General features: G+C 42.4%; 1 protein-coding gene across 2 annotated transcripts; it reads left to right on the top strand.

Annotated features, from left to right (window-relative positions):
• The first annotated feature begins 1,683 nt into the window (after positions 1 to 1,683).
• sec24c (SEC24 homolog C, COPII coat complex component) lies at positions 1,684 to 21,646 on the top strand. Of its 2 annotated transcripts, XM_042396991.1 has the most exons (24): positions 1,684 to 1,832; positions 4,256 to 4,434; positions 5,343 to 5,423; positions 6,224 to 6,350; positions 8,122 to 8,291; positions 8,486 to 9,220; positions 9,304 to 9,446; positions 11,271 to 11,379; positions 11,599 to 11,726; positions 12,930 to 13,068; positions 13,183 to 13,298; positions 15,276 to 15,400; positions 15,752 to 15,943; positions 16,054 to 16,147; positions 16,389 to 16,505; positions 17,185 to 17,355; positions 17,587 to 17,683; positions 17,814 to 17,959; positions 18,339 to 18,477; positions 18,974 to 19,092; positions 19,445 to 19,624; positions 20,352 to 20,537; positions 21,155 to 21,244; positions 21,342 to 21,646. In XM_042396991.1, the coding sequence occupies exons 2-24, from the start codon at positions 4,275 to 4,277 to the stop codon at positions 21,480 to 21,482; spliced, it is 3,705 nt and encodes a 1,234-aa protein (XP_042252925.1). In that variant the 5' UTR covers positions 1,684 to 1,832; positions 4,256 to 4,274; the 3' UTR covers positions 21,483 to 21,646. The 2 variants fall into 2 exon arrangements, with proteins under 2 accessions (XP_042252925.1, XP_042252926.1); XM_042396992.1 differs by lacking the exon at positions 5,343 to 5,423 and having other exon boundaries at positions 1,685 to 1,832; positions 21,342 to 21,572.
• The last annotated feature ends 440 nt before the right edge of the window (positions 21,647 to 22,086 follow it).

The following is a 22,086-nucleotide window of genomic DNA, read 5'->3' as shown; positions in this document are numbered from 1 at the left end:
TCAGTCAGAGGAACCAAACCACTACTTTTACTGCAATACTTTAACTACATTAAGCTGATAATTCTTGTGTAATGTACTTTTACTTGGGTAGGATTTTTCATGCAGGACTCTTATTTGTAATGGTGTATGTTTACATCGCTGTATTGGTACTTTTACTTAAGAAAAGGATCTGAACACTTCTTCCACCACTGGTGAGGAGGAAATATTTTAGGAATTTCAGTGGGTTTACTGCCTATACAGTTGGGAGGAGTGGTAGTGGACTTCTCGTTAGAGAGATAGTCCAATAAAATAGGTTTAATGTTGGCAAGCATGTACCTTTCTGCAGTGTTGGGCAAGACACTGCTGTGCATCAGCTACCATGTCTCACCTAGCTGGAGGACGGCAAATGGTTTGTCCCATCAGTGGCCTAAATCTGATCACCTGATTTAACTCCTGCCAGATTTGTGATGAATAGCGCATTTGAATAATTTCAAATTTGGGATGAGTCCCATGGGATTCTGCCTCAAGTTATTTGGTCCGAGTCCCAAAAATTGGGGGTGATTCTCAGCCCAAACTGCCAAAATCAGCTAAAATCTAGCTGTCATGTGTGTGCCAGAGCTGGCTCACATCTGATGGTGCTGGAAGACAGCCACATGTACTGACACTTTGGCATAATTAGCCCAATTCAGATGGCTACCTCTTGTCAAATTATTATTATTTGATACATGACTGGGAGGACATCTTAGCTCCATTGGCTCTCAGCCTAGCGAACACTTAGAAGGGCCAGGATAGCCAGTGAGCCATAAAGTTTTTATTGCAAAGCTAGTGTGAAAACAAATATATTGCTGGGTATATGCAAATAATATTTAAGTGTCTTTAAGTGTTAAAGTTTCAAATGGAAACACCTAAAGTGTTGCATATGGGCCGCGAATCTGCCTTAAAGGACAGGTTCACAATTTTCTTAAAAAAATAAGTGTCCATATGAACATTGAAATAGGTTTTTCTTGCCATATTTATTTCTCTTGTTCATACTGACCATTAGAAGATCCTTTCATAATGCACTTACAGTATTTAAAAATTTATCTGAAGCTAATATGAAACTTCAGTTACAATTAGTCAAAGCAAGTAGAAGTAGATCTTTCAACGTTACAGTCTTTTTAGTGCCAAAGTTCCTCTTTTTGTTACTATACTTCCACCACAGCTCAACAGGGAAACACTGTCCCAGGAAACACAAAGAGGGAATTTTATGCTAAATAGACTGTAAATATGGCAGATATCCACCTGATATGACTAACTCAGACTGCTGAAGCCTCATATAAGCTTCAGATAAACTTTTTTTGCACAAAATGACACACAAAACGATTGATTCTGTCCCCCATCACTTACATTGAAAGCACATTTGAAGGAAATATTTTAATAGCCAGAATGTACAGGAGGAATGATTACAGAAAGGAAAACCTCTTTCAGTGCACATATGGACACCTGACTGTTGTTTTAAGACAACTGGGAACCTGTCTTTTAACTTTGTACCAATTACAAACCTACTTTCTTCAACAACTAGAGAAAAATAGTTGATGAGACGTGCGTAGTTGATTTTTGTTGTATTAAACCTACATCCAGTTCTTTGAGCTGCTTTCCTCCACCACAGTAGTGGAGGTGAGTGTGGAGGAAGTCCCTCCGCCGGGTCCGGAAGTGGACGTGGCACAGCGCTGCAGCAGTTCCGCTGAACGTCCGCTTCTGATAGCAAGAAGGGATTAGTGAGAAACACCCCGGGACGACGTCGGCTTCACAGTTTGTCGGCAACCGGGTTTAACAGCTTTGCCCCGAGCCTTACTATTTACACCACTTTGGAGGTAGGTTTCTATTTGAAACCAGTCAATGTGTGACACCCCTAACCCCGGTTTGACAGGGGGACTAGGATTTTTGCTATCGTAGCTAATGCTAATGCTAAAGCTAATGCTACAGCACGGCTAGCGTCGCTCTTAGAAATAGCATTATGGAATGGAAGTCATTAGCTTAGCTATGAGGCTAACATTAGCTAGCTCCGGTTGTGGCGATTTGGTCACAGCTGATTTCAACCACTGCTGCTGTCATCATGATCCAAGTAGCCCGGTTAGCATTTTTAAGTTAGCTCCCACAACTTGGACGTGTTGTTAAATCGAAGATATTGTGTCTCGGTCATTCTCGCCACAGTTAGCCGTGTGTATTGACCGATCTGGTGTTTTGAGGTTTTGGTTGTGGTGTTGCTAGCTAACTGTAATGCGGCACTGAGGTTGTTCTCACTCGTACATCTTCTCCTCACTTTGCCATACTTTACTCCTACGAAGCTGGCATTTGATTTGCCAGTAACACGTTTCTTATACTAGGATAATATTTTTCTTTGTGAGTTTTTTGAAACTGCTAAACCTTTTTAAGTCTCTTAATTGTGAAACACAGCGACGGCAGCAGGTGTGGGTCACTCGGTAGGCCCGACATACTAAATAGCTGTGCGGCTCCAGCGATTGTATTTCTCGTTGTGGCACCTGTACTGCTGAATTATTCAAAGGCCCCGCTCGTTTAGTCTGATAGATGATACTCATCACACTGTCATATAGGTTAGGTCAGTCTCCGTAAGCCAAGTTAGTGTACAAACATCCCCACTTGGTTGAAGATGTCATGTGACATGCAGAAATAACCATGCTTATAAAGTTGATCGCCCCATCAAATTGCTTCTTGGGATTTTCAAATGCAATGTTAAGACCTTAAAACACTTTATTTAGACAGATGCTGGAGTCCAGGAGCCAATACACACTTTCTTCACAGTAGCAAGCATTTAACCGTGACCCCATAACTCAGAAATAGTTACAAGTCTTGAGGTTTGTGTCTGCTGTGCTTCAAATTATTGGAGTAGTTTTTGGTATGTTTTAACTTTGAGTTGTGTGAGCAGGGTCGAAGACTACATGTGATATGCAGAAATAACCATGCTCATAAGGTTGATAGCCCCATTAAGTTACTTTTTGGGGTCTTCAAATTAGGGCTAGGTGATATGGACAAAATCAAATATCACAATATTTTTGACCAAATACCCCGATATCATTATTGCAACAATATTGTAGGGATGACCATTGGTGTTTTCATAAAATGTTTACACAATGAGATTTTTGATAAATAATCATCAGTAATATGGATATATTGACTAAGTGGGTAAAGGCAAATAATAGAACAGTCTGGTAAGGAAAATGGAAAATTATATTATTTGACTGTAATGCAGGCTTTAAAACCAGGAAAAGACAACACTTATGTCGTATCATGATATTATGATATCCAAAATCTAAGATATCATCTAGTCTCATATCACAATATCGCTATATTATCCATATATTGCCCAACCCTACTTCAAATGAAATGTGAAGACCTTAAAACACTTTATTTAAACAGTTGCTGGAGTCCAGTAGCCAGTATACACTGTCTTCACAGTAGCAAGCATTTGATCGTGTCCCTATAGTTCAGAAATAGTTACAAGTCTTGTGGTTTGTGTCTGTTGTGCTTCAAACTATTGGAATAGTTTTTGTTGTGTTTTAACTTTGATTTGTGTTAAAATCAGCGTGGGAACAGTGTGTTTGTAAACAGTTCTAATGTCAATTATTTTATTGTTGCACAGTGTGTAAACTCAAAAGTCTATGACTAAGATGCACTCTGTGGGTGTGACCAAAGCAAACATAAAAAGCCAATAGAGGTGTTGTCACTGACTAAACCAGGAAATAACAACGTCATAAGTAATATGTGATTTGTGTCTGACTGCAGAAACTTGACGAGCCAAAAGGCGTGCAGGCTCGAAGGGCTTTACACTACATTTCTCGCTTGTTAGTTCAGGTGCGTGGTGCAGACAAACTCTGCTCAGTCGGGGTTAAATATGTCGTCTTAGCACTGCTTTCAGTTCTCTCTTTCTGTCTTTGGTGATGAAATAGTTGAACGCAGAAAAGAAAAGACTGTCCTACAGGTTGAAGAACATTTAACTGAATTGAACAACATTTTTTCTTAAAAGAGAGTGTTGGTAGCAGTCATTCTTTCCAAGATCAGTTGTTTGAAGTTCTGTCAAAAGGCCTTCCCTTCAGCCTCAACCCAAGACTATACCAGCAATCTTTATCACTATCAACATCTCTTTCTCTGTGGCTTTTATACTCCAACTATCTTGATAGTAAAATCTCTGTTTACAGCCTGGAAGCAGGCTAAACAAGTTAAGTCTTGAATAACTATATTGAGTAATTGTTTGTGATTGTGTCACAATTTTATCCAGATTTAGGGATGAACTGAGGATGAATGTAAACCAGCACACTCCTATGGCCTCTCCTTATGGCCAGCCTCAGCCTGGCTATGGTCAGCCCAGCTATGCTCCCCTGGATGGGGGATACCCTGCCCCCTACGCACCCTACAATGGCCCTGCATCAGCCTACCAGCCTGGAGCTCCGCCACAAGGTAAAGTAGGCTTGGGTCAGTTTCCGATTTTGCTGGTCCAGTATACAAGCTTAAACTGATTTTATGCGAACTGACTGAACCGCTTAGATGTCATTATGAGACATTTAAGTGACTCACACGGAGACTCAAACACTGACAGGGCCGGCTACTGTTGTCCACCCAGCTGGACACCAGAGATAAGCTGGAGGAGGTAGGCTGACCCGGGCTGAACAGTGCAGATCTCACCAATAACCCGGATAAACCCGGCCGGGCTGCTGACAGCAGCTTGTTTTTTGAAAACAACCCACGGATACAAAGGGACGGGATGGATCATTTTACCAGCCTGCGCGGCGGCTAGCAGCTAGTTGGCATGGCTAGCATCGTTAGCATAGCATAGCATAGCATAGCTGTGCCGTGTTGTGTGTAGCCGCAGGGTTTCCAGTTGTTAACCGGAAACACCGCAGCTACACACAGCACCCTAGCACAACAGGAAAAGTTAAGTTGAATGATTGTTGTGAGAAATAAAAACACGATGTGTCACTTAGTTGTCCTGACTGTGGTGCCGCCACATTCTCATTCATTGGCTCTCATTATGTCCCACTCAGGAGCAGCTAGACCTAGTGGTAAAATTCAGTATTGCTAAGTTAACGTAAAGCTCCTGCCCACATGTTCTTGGACAAATGTTTGTATGATAGAGAGAGAAGGACACTGGGTCAGCTGTGATGCTCTTCAAGCATTCGCAGAGCTATAACCTTGGAGTGTCCCACCTGCTGCCCGCCATGTGCTTGTTCATGTATGTGTGAGAAAAGCACTGTGCCTTTTGCATACTAATCTAAATCTCAACTGCCCTGTCATGGCTTCATGTGGCTTTACACATTTCCCTACACCTCTCTATATTTGCCTTCTTTCCCTCTTCTCTTGTATTTCAGGTTATTCTCCTTTCACAAGCTTTCCCTCTAAGGCTGTGGCAGCCAACCCAGTCTCTGACCTCTCTTCTCCTCTTGACTTAGGTAACTGCCTCCTCTCTTTTTCTTGCTCATTTCACACTCCACATGCTCTGCAATCATCGAATCCTCTTTGTACCTGCAGGCATTATTTTTTACTGCCACGTCGTTTTCTCAAAGCACAATAGATATTAATATATTAATTCTACCTAAAGCTAGTGACTGTTACTAACCTTTTTTATTTTCAAACGTCTGTATTAACCACAAATGTGAACTAAGCTTTTACTATGTAAGATACATGTTTCATATTTAGTCTCTGCCTCTGTCAATTTGTCAATGTTGTGTTTTGTTTTGTTTTTTTACACACACATTGTGTTGTGATTCCAGTCTCCAGTAGGGAATGTGTTGTGGAGTCTGGACATCTCGCTTTTCATGAACAAACTACTTCGCTAAAAATGTCTCATGATTGCAATTTTTTTTTTTTAAAGTAAAAACAAAGAGAAGTTGAAGATTTTACAGACTAATCAGCTACACCCTAAAATTGTCAGATATGTGGTGTTTATTTGCAGAACATTGATCAGAACATTGTTCCCATTAATCTAACTGGTCTTTTTTAGCACACAGTCTTTGCCAGCCTGGTTTCACTTTATCGTCTGTGCTCCTAATCCCAGAGATAAAATCTGGGAAGGTAATCAGTTAGTTCTAAAAATGAGTTTGGGCACCACGGGAGCATATAGCCATGTTGAGCTTGCTGCACTAATTTCATCAAATTAGAAAGATTTCTATCAGAATGGATCCAGGATTATTTGTAGCAGGAACGATGCTTTTCGCAGGTATGTGTATAATATTTTGTCCCTGCATTACAGGTCCTGGCAGGGGCCCTCCCACTTCTGGACCTCCTCCAGTATCAGCCCCTCAACAGTACACTCAGTACAGTCATAGTCAGGGGGACATGCAGAATGGACCACCAACTATGACACAGGCACCACCCAGGTAATTACATGTTTATTGATTGTTTTTCCCCCTAAAGGTATCAGGTTTTATAAGACACTATTTTTTAAGCATAAATGTACCCAATTTGACAGGCTCTATTTGAAGGTGTACATGAAATAGGTAGGTACACTGAGACTATTTGAAACCGTAGAACTTGGGGCTCCTCCAAGACTGTCATGTGGTTATTTAGGAGAGAAAATGTACTTCACATAAACCAAATCAAGTTATTCAAAACACACTGGTGCTTGAAACACATAGCTCAACAAAATGAATTATGTTAGGGATACAACTACGATTATTTTCTTGATTAATCTTATAATCTTTAAAATGTCAGAAAATAGTGAAAAACAAAAAGATCCCATGGTGACGTCTTCAAATGTCTTGTTTTGTCTGTTCAACAGACTGTCATGTATGACACACAAAAACTTCAAATCCTCACATCTGAGAAGATCCACCCAGCAAATGTTTGGCGTTTTTGCTTAACAAAATCACTGAAATGATTGTTCAATTATCAAAATTGTTCGCAGTTAATTTTCTGTCCATCCACTAATCGATTAATAAACTAATCGTTGTAGCTCTAATGCAGGTATTAAGCATTACGGAAGGTCAAGCGCTGCAAAGAGACTATACACATTCATCATGCTTGGATAATATTATAGTGACTAGAATTGCTGCACAAAACTTTATCAGGCTGAAAAAGTTAGCAAGGCTGCGTGCAGATGGTTCAGTAAGTATGTCATGTTGTTCAGTGCGTTTACATGCACTTAAGTAATCAGGTTACTGTAAATCCACATATACACATATCAAGTCAGTAATGAGATTTCAGCAACCCCCGACCTTATTATGGAACCACGGCTTTCTTATTTTAACTGCATTAGATGGTCTGCCATGACGTTTTCTTTGTATGTCTGTGCGTGCGTGCGTGCGTGTGTGTGTGTGTGCGTGTGTGTGCTTATCTCCAGATTTGATACTATCATGATACTTGGGTGCCAGTTTGATTCAGAATTGATTGAATGAATAGAAAAAGGGGGCACTATTTTCAGTCTCTTGCTCCAGTATACTTTGTGCCAAATCATTCACTGGTGTCCTTATTCCACTGAAATACAATATGAAACATAACTGGCAGATAAGATAAATGGTCCACAGCCTTTCTATTTTAAAAAGTTAACTGCGTTAATTAATTAATTAATAACAAAGCATCTTACAGTCTCCTGCCTATATGAGAATAACAAACTGAGGGGGAGGCGGAGTGCTCCGCTGTGTTGTTATTAACGTCATGTCTCCAGCAGTGGAGAGCAGCCCGTTAGCTCCGGGGAAAAAACATCACTGTCCAACACGCTGAGCGGGCGCAGGGTTTTTGAGGTGAAACAGACTGACCACCAAGTTATTTTCTTCACCTCAGAGTTGGTTTAAGTTGTTTAATGCTGCAGTGTGTGTTGGTCAGCAGGTCTCGTTCGTTACTGCTGATCGCTGCTCCGCTCTGCTAACGTTAGTCTCTGACTGACAACGTCTCGTGAAGGAAATTATTTAGTCATTAAATTTAAAAAAACGCTTGCAAACGCAGCATTTTTTATAGATGAACTACAAGACAATTCTAGCTTGTGCGCCGTAGACTTACCGGGGGCTGCGCTGCCCTCGCAGTTGAGTTCCACCTTTTTCGTTCCGTCAACATCACAGGCCGGAATTTTCAACAAAGGCATCCTGCTTTTGAGTTGGATAGGCAGGAAAACCCTGGTATATAAACTCACGGAATAAATTTGTGTGTTTCCAGGCCTGCTGTGTCTCAGCCATACAGCCAAGGAGCTATGAATCTGTCAGGGCCTCCGCACCCCTCCTATCCCCAACACTACGGGCCTCCACCCTCAATGCAGCACGTCACCAACCAGATGTCTGGGATGCAGATCACCTCTGGACCACCCACCCCTGCGGGGCCAGGATATGGTAAACTTCAGATGGATTTATACTCAAGTGCAGTGTTATTTACTCTAATATGATGATGTGATTGATGAACGGCAAGTGGTGCGGTTGTCTCTTAACATAGGCTTAACCGAGCATATTGATTAAAGGAACAAGTCTATCATCAATACTTCATGTCACCTTGAGATAATCACACTTGTCTGTCGCTCTCTCCTCAGCTCCACCTCACAGCTCCCAGCCTCCTGTCAGTACCGCCTTCCCCGGCGCTCCTCCACCCTCCTACACCCAAGCCCCGCCCCCTGCAGCGTCCTCTGCTCCCACCCAGCCACCAACTCCCAGTGGCCCCACAGCTTCTCAGCAATACTACGGAGGCCCGCCTCCTTCTCAACAGCCATTCAACTCCTCTCTTCCCCCTACCTCTCAACAGCAGTTCACCTCCTCTGCACCACCACCTCCTTCGTCTCAGCAAAGCTTTTCTCCTTCCTCTTACACGGGTCCCGTGCCTCCACCCACCCAAGCTCCTGCTCCCCCTGTGTCCCAACCACAGCAGTCCTTCCTTCCGACACAGCCCCCCTTCTCTTCAGCACCTCCACCTGTCAGCCAGCCTGCCTTCATGTCCGGCCCACCTCCCCCTGCCCAGGGCTCCTTCCCATCTCAAGCACCCCCTCCTTCCTCTCAGCCTGGGTCATTTCCTCCTCCTGGTCCTCCTCCAACCTCAGCTCCCTCTGGCCAGTACCCAGGCCCCATGCCACCCCAACAGCAGCCCCCTCCATCCCAGCCACCCCCCTACCTCTCCGGTCCACCTCCTCCCAGAGCTCAGATGCCTCCCACATCCATGGCCCAGAGCAACCACCTGCCTCCAGGACCACAGGGCCCAACATGCCCTCCTGGGCCCATGCAGCAGCCTCCCTCTCAGCCTGGCATGCAGGGAGGATACCCTCCTCAACAGAATGGTGAGGAGACAACCACTAAATGGAAATTAAATTGACTGCTGTTAGTTTTCTCCATTGCTCAGCTGTTTTCTCGTTCACTTCAGGTGCATTCGGGCAGCCGAGAGGCCCGCAGCCTGGCTATGCAGGCCCTTATCCCGGGCAACCCAACTACGGAGCTCCTGCACCAGCACCGGCTCCTGCTCCACCTGCACAGAAAAGACTCGACCCAGATGCCATTCCTAGCCCGGTGAGCAGATATAAACACACATACACTGTTCAACTCCAAATGTCCATGTTTATGACACCGTTACGGACTGTTGATCTCTGTCTATTAATTGCTCCACACGCCGTGTTTTGAGATGTATTTGTGAGGAAAGTTGACTTTAAGACATTTGCCTGAGTGAGTGTGAAAATGAGATGTATATGAGTGTGCATGCCAATTAGGGCTGGGCGATAGTGCAATATTATTATATATCATCCTCCATATTTAGCCAGATAACCAGTTGAGTCATATAGATTTTTGATGGCAAGCATGTATAAAGTAGACAGTATTTCTTGGCCTGTTTATGTGTCTATATTAATTGTCATAATGTTTACATGCTGCTCTCTTGGCCAGGACAGATTTTAATCTCAGCGAGACTTTTAAATAATAATTGTAGTTTCACACATAAGACTGAATGATATCCAACATGTCCCCGTGATTATCCTGATATCCACCACTAAAGTCTAATATTTCAACTTTGTGTGTGACCTTTACTCTACATGTAGAGCTGCTTAGCATGTGTGTCAAACAGGCTACTGATATTATTAGTTTATGTTTACTTTTGCTCAACTGTCATACTCTACAGTGCTATAAATCTATAATCAATGCTACCGATGAGTTTCTGTTTGAATAACAACAATGCTGCCTGCTACTCAGCACCATCTCGCTGAGTCTTCTCTTCTCACACTCCCTTTTTATATCTTTCACTCTTTGTATTCATGTATTTTGTCCTGTTTTGCACAATTTGCTGGACAAACTTTTGAATGTAAAGCAAGCGTCTGACATGCCGGCTGTGCAGAAATCAAGACATAGAATAGATCCAGACGCTATCCCCAGCCCAGTAAGTTTCCTGTGTGCCTGCCTTTTCCTCTGCTTCATCCTGTCCTCTCTGCTCGCGTGCACTAACCCACCGCTTCCACCTCCTCCTGTCCTTATCATCTAACCTCTCAAAGTCAGTGATAGTAATGTGAAAGATGGGCTCCTTTTGGAAATATTAACAACTTAGACTAATTTATTTCCTATCAAGCAAGACTTGAACGATACTCTGGGAAACTTTGGTGTCTGATGTACTCTGTACAAACACACGGCATTGTTTCTGAATGATATGATAAGTGAAATAATTGTGACCTTTCTCAGAATCCATATTAAGGAGATTGTCCTCAGATAGTTTTCCATTTAAGGCAATCCCCTTATACTTATCATTACCATGCACTGGATCCCGTCACCATGTGTTGGTTATCCCTACTGCTACTTCACTCCTACCTCACTGTTTCTGTGTGTTAGACCAGGATTTTGAGGAAGCCCATCTTTGTTTTGACAAACTGAGAGTACTTTTTAGTTTTCAGAGTTTGTCAGTCATCAAAAAGCTCCGACTTCTTCCCCTCATAACCATCTCTGTGCGCTGCATGTTAACCTACAACGTGTTGACTTTCCCACACTCCCATGCATAAATGGCATGCCTGGATAAATCCTTCCTGTTTTCCAGGAGATGTCATTTAGTTCTGTCTTTAAGTTTTGTTTTTACCATATTTGTGAATCTACACAAGCATCTTCAGCATGAATCTACCATATGTCACCTTGACTGTGAAGTATTTATTTTTAAAAGCTGTAAAATGTCCAAAGACGATGACTGGTTCAGTTTGAGTTTAGTAGCTGCAGATGTGTGTAGCATTGTGTGAAAGTCTTCTTTTGCATGGGTGTCTTCTTTTAGACTTGGGAGACCTGGGGGACAATGTGTCATGTGCACTTACTTACAATGTAAACATGTATGAAAGTTGGGATATATTTGTCCCCTTCTCTTCTTTGTAGATCCAAGTAATCGAAGATGACAAAACTAAGAGCACTGAGCCGTTCACTACGGGGGTTAGGGGTCAGGCCCCACCACTGGTCACTACCAACTTTCAGGTCAAAGACCAAGGTAGGTTCTACTTTCTTTTAATTTTCCAAAAGGGTTCAGCGAGTCGAAGTTGTGACCTTTTGATCTAAATCTCACAGAATTATCTTTTACATGTTCCCTTCTTTCTCCAACTAGATACTAGTAGAAATACTAGCAAATCAGAAATATCGGCACACTTTCAATCTGACAAAGGTTTACGGACTGTGTGATATCAATGGAAGAATTGTGTTTTGTATTAAGGGAACGCCAGTCCCAGGTTTGTCCGCTGTACGGCCTACAACATGCCTTGCACATCCGACATGGCCAAGCAGTCTCAGGTGCCACTCGCCGCCGTCATCAAGCCCCTCGCCACGCTGCCGCCAGATGAGGTGAGCAATGCCCCCTCCTCTCCCTCCTGTATTGCCCTACATAGACGCTGCTTTTTTACTGGACTTTTTCCGATCTGTAGATGTTGATGCATGACACAATATCCTCAGAGATATAACCGTGTTCACTGGAAAGCTAGCAGATGGTGAACGAAGGAATTTGGTTGACAATGGGTGGAATAAATTGCCGATCAAAAGAGCTCTGAATATAAAAATATATAAAGCATATTATCCTTTTGGCTGATGGCTACCTAAGAATTTAATCTGCAGCAAAAACCTTTGGGTGTTTAGAATAGATTGTGGCTTAATCTGACCCAACAACAAGCCTCCTCTGCCTCTCACCCTCTTCATGCTTGTGCTCCACACTGCAGATGTATATTCCACTGAGATTTTCATAACAGTTGGACAGTTTTCACCTTTAGCCTGATTTGAAAAAAGATTAGTTTTCATAGCGCTGCCTGATATGTAATAGTTATCACAGGACGCCGGTAGGATGATTGCCTCAAAATGACAGTGACGGGATCGGCTTTCATTCACTTGTCACATGTTCAACCAAAATCCATTTGGACTGGGTTAGTTTTACGCCTGAAGAGCCAATCTCCAGAGCTATGGCTCAACAGGCAATATCTTTTCTGCCATTGTCTTTGTAATGACGGGATTGTGGGTCTTAAAGCTCAGAATATTTCTCAACCTCAACAACTATTATCTCATCCATTGTTCTATACACACGAGAGACAGCGACAGTAAGAGGTGAAGAGAGGAGCAGCTGCTACAGGAGCTGGGATGTTCAAGCAGGGAGCAAGTGGAGTTTATTAATTCATTTATTTAATTTTTGTGGGTACCCTTGTGGGTACAGGCACAAGTGAAATAGTTAAAACTACGGTGAAAAGCAGGCAACAAAATGGTAAATGACGTCTATAGTTGGGCCAACATTGTGTTGAAGTACAAAGCAGTTTTTTCTCTGGAAAAAATGCATTTTTTCAGGGGCGGTGAGGCAGGAATTAGGACATTGGTGCAAAGTGTCGTGGGGCAGAATGTGAAAGAGCGCCTGCGCGGATAGCCGCTGCCAGTGTGGGGTTGTACATAGAATATAATAGGGGCGGCTGTTTTGATGCATGCCGTTGGGCAGCAGTGTATTTTGGCCGTTTTACCAATATGGGTGCATATATATTCTCTCTTACTCCTTTCATGTTATCTTTTTATCAGACCCCTCCATACCTGGTGGACCATGGTGAGGGCGGCCCAATCCGTTGCAACCGCTGTAAGGCCTACATGTGTCCATACATGCAGTTCATAGAGGGAGGACGCCGCTTCCAGTGTGGCTTTTGCAGCTGCGTCACAGAGGGTGAGTCAGCGTTAGAGTGTTTATGTGCAGCGAGCAAATAACTGTTCAATTATTTTCTAAATTAACTTCACTGTATTAATGTTCTCTGTTTATTCTTCCTCTGTTCTCCTCTAGTTCCTCCACATTATTTCCAGCATCTGGACCACACTGGGAAGAGAGTGGACTGCTATGACAGACCAGAGCTTTCGCTGGGCAGCTACGAGTTTCTGGCCACTGTTGACTACTGTAAAGTAAGTCCTGGGATTGAAAGGGGATCTATGTGGTGGACTGAAGTCTGCAGGATTTTGTCTTTCGTGTCGTTCTTTTGTTTCGCTACAGCATACATATCTCCTCTATAAATCACATGTTCTGTGGTGTCCATTGAGAAAAAAATCTGAAACCAAAAGGGAGTTTCTATTTAATATTTTTTGGTTGCATGATGGTTTTGTATTACTTGGTCAGAATACACAACACAAGAGCCGCAGACTTAAAACAACAGCTAACATCAGCTTTACCCACTAATGTCTCTTTATCTTCTCCTGCACCTTATTTTGCTGAATGAGCGACCAAACAAATATTCAGCAGGAAAAGTTACATCAACAACACGTTTGCATGCCGGATAATACTTAGCTAGTCAGCTGCAGCACATTAAACAGCATAAAAATGTACCTGCAAATGTCGCTTTCGTCAGTTAAGATGCTGGTGTGATCCTTACTCCTCTATAACACTGCTAACAACACACCGTCTACCCTCGACTTGTAGATTACACCCACACACCCCTCCAGCTAAGACGAAAAGGAGCATTTCCCAAAAGGCCTCTTTTTTTCCTTTAATAATTAATAATACATTTAGAAACACATTAACATTATTTTAGACTGCAAAAAGGGATGACTAAGTGTGATTTCATTTGGATGGTTATTAAGTAGTTATAATTTGCTCACAACTTCCAGACTGGTCAAATCTCCTGTTTTTCCCAGGTTTCTCCCGTGTGCTTCCATTTCGTTATTTTCCCCATAAATCTCCCGTATTTCCCTACTTTTACAGTTACACACAGAGCTCTAGTGGAGACTAAACACATGTAAATGCCGTTTACCAACCTCTCAAATTCTGAAGTAGCGTTCACACAAACTTTGATCACTTTACAGCCGTCAGTGCGCTCATACCGGCTTCCTACCGCAACTTTCTGTCGTAGCTTCTAGCAGCGCTCATTGCTGCCGCTTTACATTACAGTAATATTAATGTAGACTGATAGTTTGGCTGGTTTTGACTGCTGATGCATTCCCGCTGTGTGTTGTTTGTCCACAATCACTGTTATTGACACCGCTTCATGCTCTGTCAGACTTTTAAAAGGAAGGCTTTTTACATTTCCAGAGAGTGAGTGAAGGAATTAGGAGAGAGGAGACAGAAGCGAGGAAGAATTGCAGGATGTTATGGTGTTGAAAGAAAAACAAGGAGAAAGTAAAGAAGACGGAACTGATTCAAGATTGAAAGAAAAGGTTTTAAGGAGGAAAGAGAAACACATAGAAGCAGCCCAGGTGTCAGGTGATGGAGAGACAAATTCAAAGCAGGAAGACTGGTAAGGAACTTGCACCTGTATCTAGATGAATTAGTGTTCTGGTAAATATTTTAAAGGCACAATCTGTTTGCAGAATGTCCATATGTACACTAAAGGGCATCCCACTAACAAAAGTCAAAGCACAAGATTGAAACCTGCTATAAGATCTTTTAATACAGGCACTAACACTACAAATCCACTCGATTAACATCATGTTTTCTTAAGCTGTGAAACTGTTGTTGACTTCAGTAACTATACCTTAACAAAAAGAGTGAGACGCTAGCCAAAAAAAACAAAATCCCTGTGTAAATATTTAAATACATGGGAGACTATTTTCCTATTCCTGACAACAAGCATGTTAAGAAACAACCATGCGTTTTGCGTACAGGTGTGTACGGTGGACTTCAGTGTTGGTCATGGTGGGAAAAATGATGTTAACCAGCATGCTAGGTCTGTTAAACATTAGCGCGCCCAAGAAGCCACAAAAAAACACATCAACCGTCCGTTCAATTACAGCACCTGGCGATTACATCTCTGGAGCCGAGAGAGGAAACCCTTTTCATAATGTAAAAGTTACGGTCAGGTGGGGTCCTGGAAAATCTCCCTTATTTTCAAAGCCCAATGTTGACAGGTATGAATTTCATATGTTGCTTTTTTTCCCTGTCTCTAACAGAACAACAAGCTTCCTCAGCCTCCAGCCTTCATCTTCCTTATTGACGTGTCCTACAACGCCGTTAAGAGCGGCATGGTCAGCATCGTCTGCCAGGAACTCAAGACCCTCCTAGACTACCTGCCCAGGTACTCAAACACATAAACACACAGGGGATGGAAGGGATGAATAGAAAAAAAGGGGGGAGAGGAGAAGAAAAGACATATGGAAGCAACAAAGGAGAGATTGATTAAGAGAAAGATAGAATGGATGAGGGGTCTGGAAGGATAGGAGGACGAAAGAAAGATAGAAATGAAAGGAAAAACAGAATGAAGCAAAGAGTAAAGGAGAAAGGAAGCAAAGGGAATCAGACGGGAAGGAGGAGAGGAAGGCAAAAACATTTACTATTCAAAGTGGGAAATCACTAAATGAATTTACAAAACAGCGACAGAAGTCAGGAAACATAATCGTTCTCCCATTTCCTCTCTTTCTGTGTCCAGAGAGAACCCAGAAATGGACTCTGTGGTGCGAGTGGGCTTCGTCACCTACAACAAGGTTTTGCACTTCTACAATGTCAAGGCGAGCCTGGCCCAGCCCCAGATGTTGGTGGTGTCGGACGTATCGGACATGTTTGTACCCCTGCTAGACGGCTTCCTGGTCAACGTAAACGAGAGCCGGCTAGTTATTGAGAGGTTAGCAGACATAAAGCAGACACACACACACACACATATCAACAGATACATGAGGTGTGTATGCACACAAAAGGTCCAGTTTGGTGACATGCACGGTTTATGTCTTCCAGTTTGCTGGACCAGATTCCAGAGATGTTTGCGGACACCAGGGAGACAGAGACAGTTTTTGGACCCGTCATACAGGCAGGACTGGAAGCACTCAAGGTAACCACTTCTTCCTGCAGGTTTCCCAAGTCTGGAAAGCTCATATAGGTCTCGATATATTAATTTCACATTTAAATATTAAAAACAGAAAGTGTAGAAATACAAGAAAAATATTGTAGGAATGACTCAGAAGGCTCTGGACGGTCTTATTACATCCAGATTCATGACACGAGGCCTGTACAGTGTCGCTAACATGGCTGATGATTTGCATGTCACTGTGTTTTGTTTTGTTTTTTGTCAGGCTGCAGATTGTGCGGGGAAGCTGTTTGTGTTTCACACCTCTCTGCCCATCGCTGAGGCTCCTGGAAAACTAAAGAACAGAGAGGACAAGAAGCTCATTGGGACAGATAAGGAGAAGGTAAACACAACTGTAGCCAGATGTGCTTTATTTTTCACTCATTTGTATTGTCACTGTGTGATTTAAGTATGTGTTGTAGACCAAGACTAAAATGTGGTTTAAAAAATAAAAATTGTTTTCATTTTCGTTGACAAAAAAGAGGAGACAAAGTATTATAGACAGTTTTTTCTACAATCCAAATATCCAAATGTGGGTAACCAAAAAATTGTTGCTGTACAGCTCTCATTGTTTTAGAATAGTTTTAAAGAGAGAATTGAGTCCCAGTTGTTGAATCGTGTTGGTTCAAAATAAATATGCAAATCAGAACATGTTCCATGTCTGGATGAATTCCTTAAACTAATACCATCAGACACTTTATGCAAAGCTGCATTCTTAATCATTCATCCTGTGTTTTTCATCAGATAATAGGATACAATCTTATGTAGAATAAGTAAATTTGACTAAAATGACAAAAAATATTAGTTTTGGCTCGACTAGTTTGACTGAAATGTTCAATATAATCTGAAGGCTAAAAAAGACTAAAACTATATTAAAATGTTACGGTTTTCTTTGACTAAGAGACTTTTAGGCAACTAAAACTTGACCTAAAAAAACAGGATGAGGTTGACTAAATATGATAAAAACTGAACACTAATATTAGCAAAAAGAGTCCAGATTGACTCTCCCTCTTTTCCTTCAGTCTCTGTTTCAGCCTCAGGTGGGTTTCTACAACACCCTGGCTAAGGAGTGCGTAGCCCAGGGCTGCTGCGTCGATCTCTTCCTCTTTCCCAACCAGTATGTGGACGTGGCCACGTTAGGGGTGGTTCCTGTCTCCACTGGAGGTTCAGTCTACAAATACACTTATTTCCAGGTGAGAAAAACTCTCTTCATTCAATGTTATTCTGAAACTATTTAGACTCAAGGAGGTTTTGTTTGGGAGTTACTGTGGCCAGCTTTTTCCTTCAGTGTTTTTTGATAATAAACAAAGATGTAATGGATTCTATCTCTGAAAGCTTGTCGTTAAAACATCAGCAGCTGGATCATTTAATACTACGCGACATGTAACTTGTGCGTAACACATGGTGTGTTTTCTTTATCTCAGGCTCAGTCAGACCAGGAGCGATTCCTGAACGACCTCAGACGAGACGTTCAGAAACCAGTAGGATTTGACGCCGTCATGAGGGTGCGAACCAGCACAGGTTAGTCTCATTCACTCTTCATCAACAGAAAACAGTCACACCAAGACATACGTGACAACCGACTTCATTATTCCTCATTTCCCACCTTGTCACCTTTGTCGTCATCACCTTCTCCCCCCCCCCTCCTCAGGTATCAGAGCGACAGACTTCTTTGGCTCCTTCTTCATGAGTAACACCACAGATGTGGAGCTGGCGGGCCTGGACTGTGACAAAGCGGTCACAGTCGAGTTCAAACACGATGACAAGCTCAGCGAGGAAACGGGAGCGCTTATGCAGGTGTGCACATTAGTGTGTGAAACAAATTCCCTTTGAGCAGAATCCTTTTTAAGAGGGGAACACATTTTGTTTGTAGCTTTCAAATCAGCCATTTTAGGATAGTCTTTGCTTGGAGTAGATCCAAACTCCAGTGATCAGACTCAGGAATCAGAGTTCTGCTTGTGTTCATATCTTACAAGGTGATGCATTTGAGTGGTTTTTAAAGCAGAGAAACCACTGAATTTCTGTCAGTTTCTAAAATAACCTCAAGAAATTTGAGTACTAACAAGGTTTTTTGGATGGTGCTGCTTCAACTGCATTTTAATAGACTAATAATGTTAAAATAGTGTAAGTTCAATTGTTTAAAAAAAAGATGCCTGTGTCATTTGTTTTCCTGCAGTGTGCGGTGCTGTACACCAGCTGCAGCGGCCAAAGGCGCCTCCGCATCCACAACATGGCGGTCAACTGCTGCTCTCAGCTGGCTGACCTCTACCGCAACTGTGAGACAGACACAATCATCAACTTCTTCTCCAAATATGGTGAGGACCAGCTCGCACAGCAGAACGGTTTCTTCATTGTTACATTCAGTGTCAGGCTGTGTGGTGTAACAGAGGCAGATTCACATGTGCAGCATTATATACTCTAAAAGTCTGAATAAGATGTTGAGTGGAGAAAATGACGACGTATCAGTCTCTAAAAATACTGTCAAGCAAGGCGGTTTATCCTCAGCTGCTCCTGTTGAGCTGCAAATTAGCCATCAATAGAAAGCCGCAGCTGTTCTTTGTAGAAGATATGCAGCTTTGTAAATTTGAAGCAGAACATTTCTCATTCATCTTTCACAAGATAAAGACTTTACTGCACATATCTGAGGCTGCCGCTCCGGCGCCTCTTTCAAAGATCAGTGTGGTTCACCTTATTTTATTAAATCACTTACAACAAGCCCCTTGCTGTCTTACATAAAATCAATTCCTGGTGGTTGACTAATTTGTTGTGCCTGTCACAGTTGATATGTATGTGTGTGTTTGTGTGCTACAGCTTTCCGTGGCATCCTGAACAACCCCACCAAGGCAGTGAGGGACACTCTGGTTAACCAATGTGCTCAGATTCTGGCCTGCTACCGCAAGAACTGTGCAAGCCCCTCGTCAGCTGGTCAGGTACTGAAAACTTCAGCATGTAATATTATGATCAATAGCACATAAAGAAACATTTAGCATTAAACAGAAAAGGGAGCTAAACTACAGTACATGACATCACATCAGGCATCAGATAACAGTAAATATTCTTAATGTTTTGACACATTAAACACATTTCTGGATTGAGATTTAAGAAAAGTGCAACTTTATTTTCCTGCTTTTTAGATTTTGTGTTGCCTTCATCCAGATTTTTTTCAACTTGATTTGGTTTTGACCTCAATTTGAGACTTCCACTTAGATTTCATTTTATTAAAAAAAAAAAAAAACAAAAACAGAATAGTTTTGAAATAAAATAAAAATTTGTGTTTTCCAGCTGATCCTCCCAGAGTGCATGAAGCTGTTACCGGTCTATCTCAACTGTGTGCTGAAGAGCGACGTGCTGATGCCGGGAGCCGACATCTCGTTGGACGACCGGGCTTACTTGAGGCAGCTGATCAGCTGCATGGACGTCGCAGAGACCCACGTCTTCTTTTACCCTCGCCTGCTGCCCCTGGTGAGACCACACACGGCAGCATAAAGCTCTGGTCTTGTCACTTAGTTACATGGGAAGAAGCTTTTCTGTGGCCAGCAACATGCAACTCTAATATTTGATGTTTAGTTGAATGAAACTGAGTGTTTGTTGCTCACAGACATTATACAGTCACAGTCGTAAATGTTTAATATTGCTGTTTAGGCAAAGCAAATCAACATAATAATGGGTTTCATGCAGACTTTGCTTGAAAGGGTTCAAAATGGCTATAAGAGCTCTCAAAGCATTTGCAGATTTCACTCTGAAAAGCCGCCGAACTCTGGTTTTATTGGGGAGGCACATCGAAGTCTCTGAGCTCATAAACCTGGACCTGTGCTGACATCTTCACTTTTCAGTCTGACTCACTAGAACTGCAAACTGTGATTTACCGGAAATAAAACCTGCAAGCTTTGCACGCTCTGGTCTTCAAACAGTGAGGAGGAAGAAAAGAGCACTCACAGTCTGCAGCTGCATATTTTGCAAACTTAAAAAAAAACATCTCTATAGTGATTGTTGACACATATGTCAATTTTTAATTTTTATGAATGATTTAAAAACAGCAAAGGTGCATTATTGGGTCAACATGAGCACATATTGTTGTGCTTGAATAGTCAATTGCAGTGAGTGTGTTGAAATGAAATACAGTGTTTGATCAGTAGATGGTGCAGCTAATATATTAATCTAATACTAGTACTTCTCCTTAACTTTTCAGACTAAGTTGGAAAGCGGCTCGTTGCCGGTGGCAGTGAGGGACTCAGAGGAGAGGCTGTCGAAAGGCGGAGTTTACCTACTGGAGACAGGCCTCCACCTCTTCCTGTGGGTAGGAGCTAGCGTGCAGCAAGAGCTGCTGCTCAACATCTTTGGCACGCAAAGCTTCAGCCAGATCGACCCGAGCATGGTGAGAGGAAACAGATCTGCTTTCATGTAATGCTTGTTTGACTTGGCTGACATGCCCACTGCCTGCAGCTTAATCCTAGTTTATGTTTCTAACAAGGCCATCCAAATTTCACTCATCTCACAACCCCTCTCTAATATACCATCCATCTTTTCTACTCTTTTACCGTCATCAGAGTGGTATATGAGGTTGGAGGGGAGGTCATCAATTTGTCATGTTATACAGTAAATACAAATCATAACAGCCACTCTTTTAGAACAAAACACAATATTTAATCTCAACCTATCAAGGGATAAAAATGGTTGAATGTCGATTTTTCAGTATTTCTTCGGAAAATTACCTATAACTGTCATGTAACTAACTGTATAACTGTCAGGAACATGGAGGCAAAGTTTCTGATAAGTGTTAGTTGCTTTAGTTGAGTATTTTTTCTATCATTCTCCTAGTTAAAGACCAGTTATTTCATGGTTTATCAGTGACTGAGGGACAAATGTGAATTTTGGTTATATTAGCACTGTTTAAACCATGCACATGGTGTCAAAACCTTATTTCCATCCTCATAATCCACATAATTGTCAAAGTCTTGTGTCATTTCTGAATGTCACTGCTTTCTTTTCCAGACAAGTCTGCCAGTGCTGGACAACCCCTTCTCCCAGAGGCTCCGAGAGATTGTCGACTCCTTCAGAGCGCAGAGATCACGATACATGAAGGTAAGCGTTCTCCTCGCCTTATTTCCACTCCCTCCTCTGGCTTTCTCACACCTATTCCCTCTTCCTCACCTCTCTCTCTCTCCTCTTTTGCTTGCAGCTGATGGTGGTGAAACAGGAAGACAGAGCCGAGCTGATATTCAGGCACTTCCTGGTCGAGGACAAGAGCAACAGTGGGGGAGCATCATACGTGGACTTCTTGTGTCACATGCACAAGGAGATCCGCCAGCTTCTCAGCTAGGCCCACAAACTCTCACTTTCACCTGTATGACCCCCCCACTGACCCTCCCTGGTCACCTTTCACCCTTCCTTGTGAAAGAAAGAAAGCGCTTTATCTTTTTTTTTTTTTTTTACCTAATAAACTAAAGCTCTCCTTGCTGTTTGTCAGCTGAGCACCAGAGACTAGCTGGCAGATCTCGTTGTGTGTGTGTGATAGAGCGAGTGTGTGTGTGTGTGTGTGAGAGTGAGAGAGAGATAGGGAGAATCTGATGTTAATAGAGCTTTACTCTGCCTCAAATCTACTGCTCCAACATAGCAGGAGAAAAATAATGATGAGTAGTGACGAGGGAGGGTAATGTATATATACACACAAGTGAACAATTATGTATGCAACAGACTGAGTGAGTGAGGGAGGCGTCCGATGTTGACTGTAGTCGGTGTACTGTCTGTATTACTAGCACTGAAAGGCTGCTTTGGGTGTGTAAATGACCCTCTGATAGCAAACTCTTTTATATGATTGAATCCCAATAGAGTGAAGGACAACTACATACCAAGATATAAATGGAATTAAATAAATAAATGCTGTTTTTCTGTCTCTTCTCCCCTTTAATCATGGCCTTAGTACC

This window comes from Thunnus maccoyii, chromosome 20 (assembly GCF_910596095.1).
Source record: "Thunnus maccoyii chromosome 20, fThuMac1.1, whole genome shotgun sequence".
Lineage (NCBI taxonomy): Eukaryota > Metazoa > Chordata > Actinopteri > Scombriformes > Scombridae > Thunnus > Thunnus maccoyii.
This window is presented reverse-complemented; position numbering and strand designations above follow the sequence as displayed.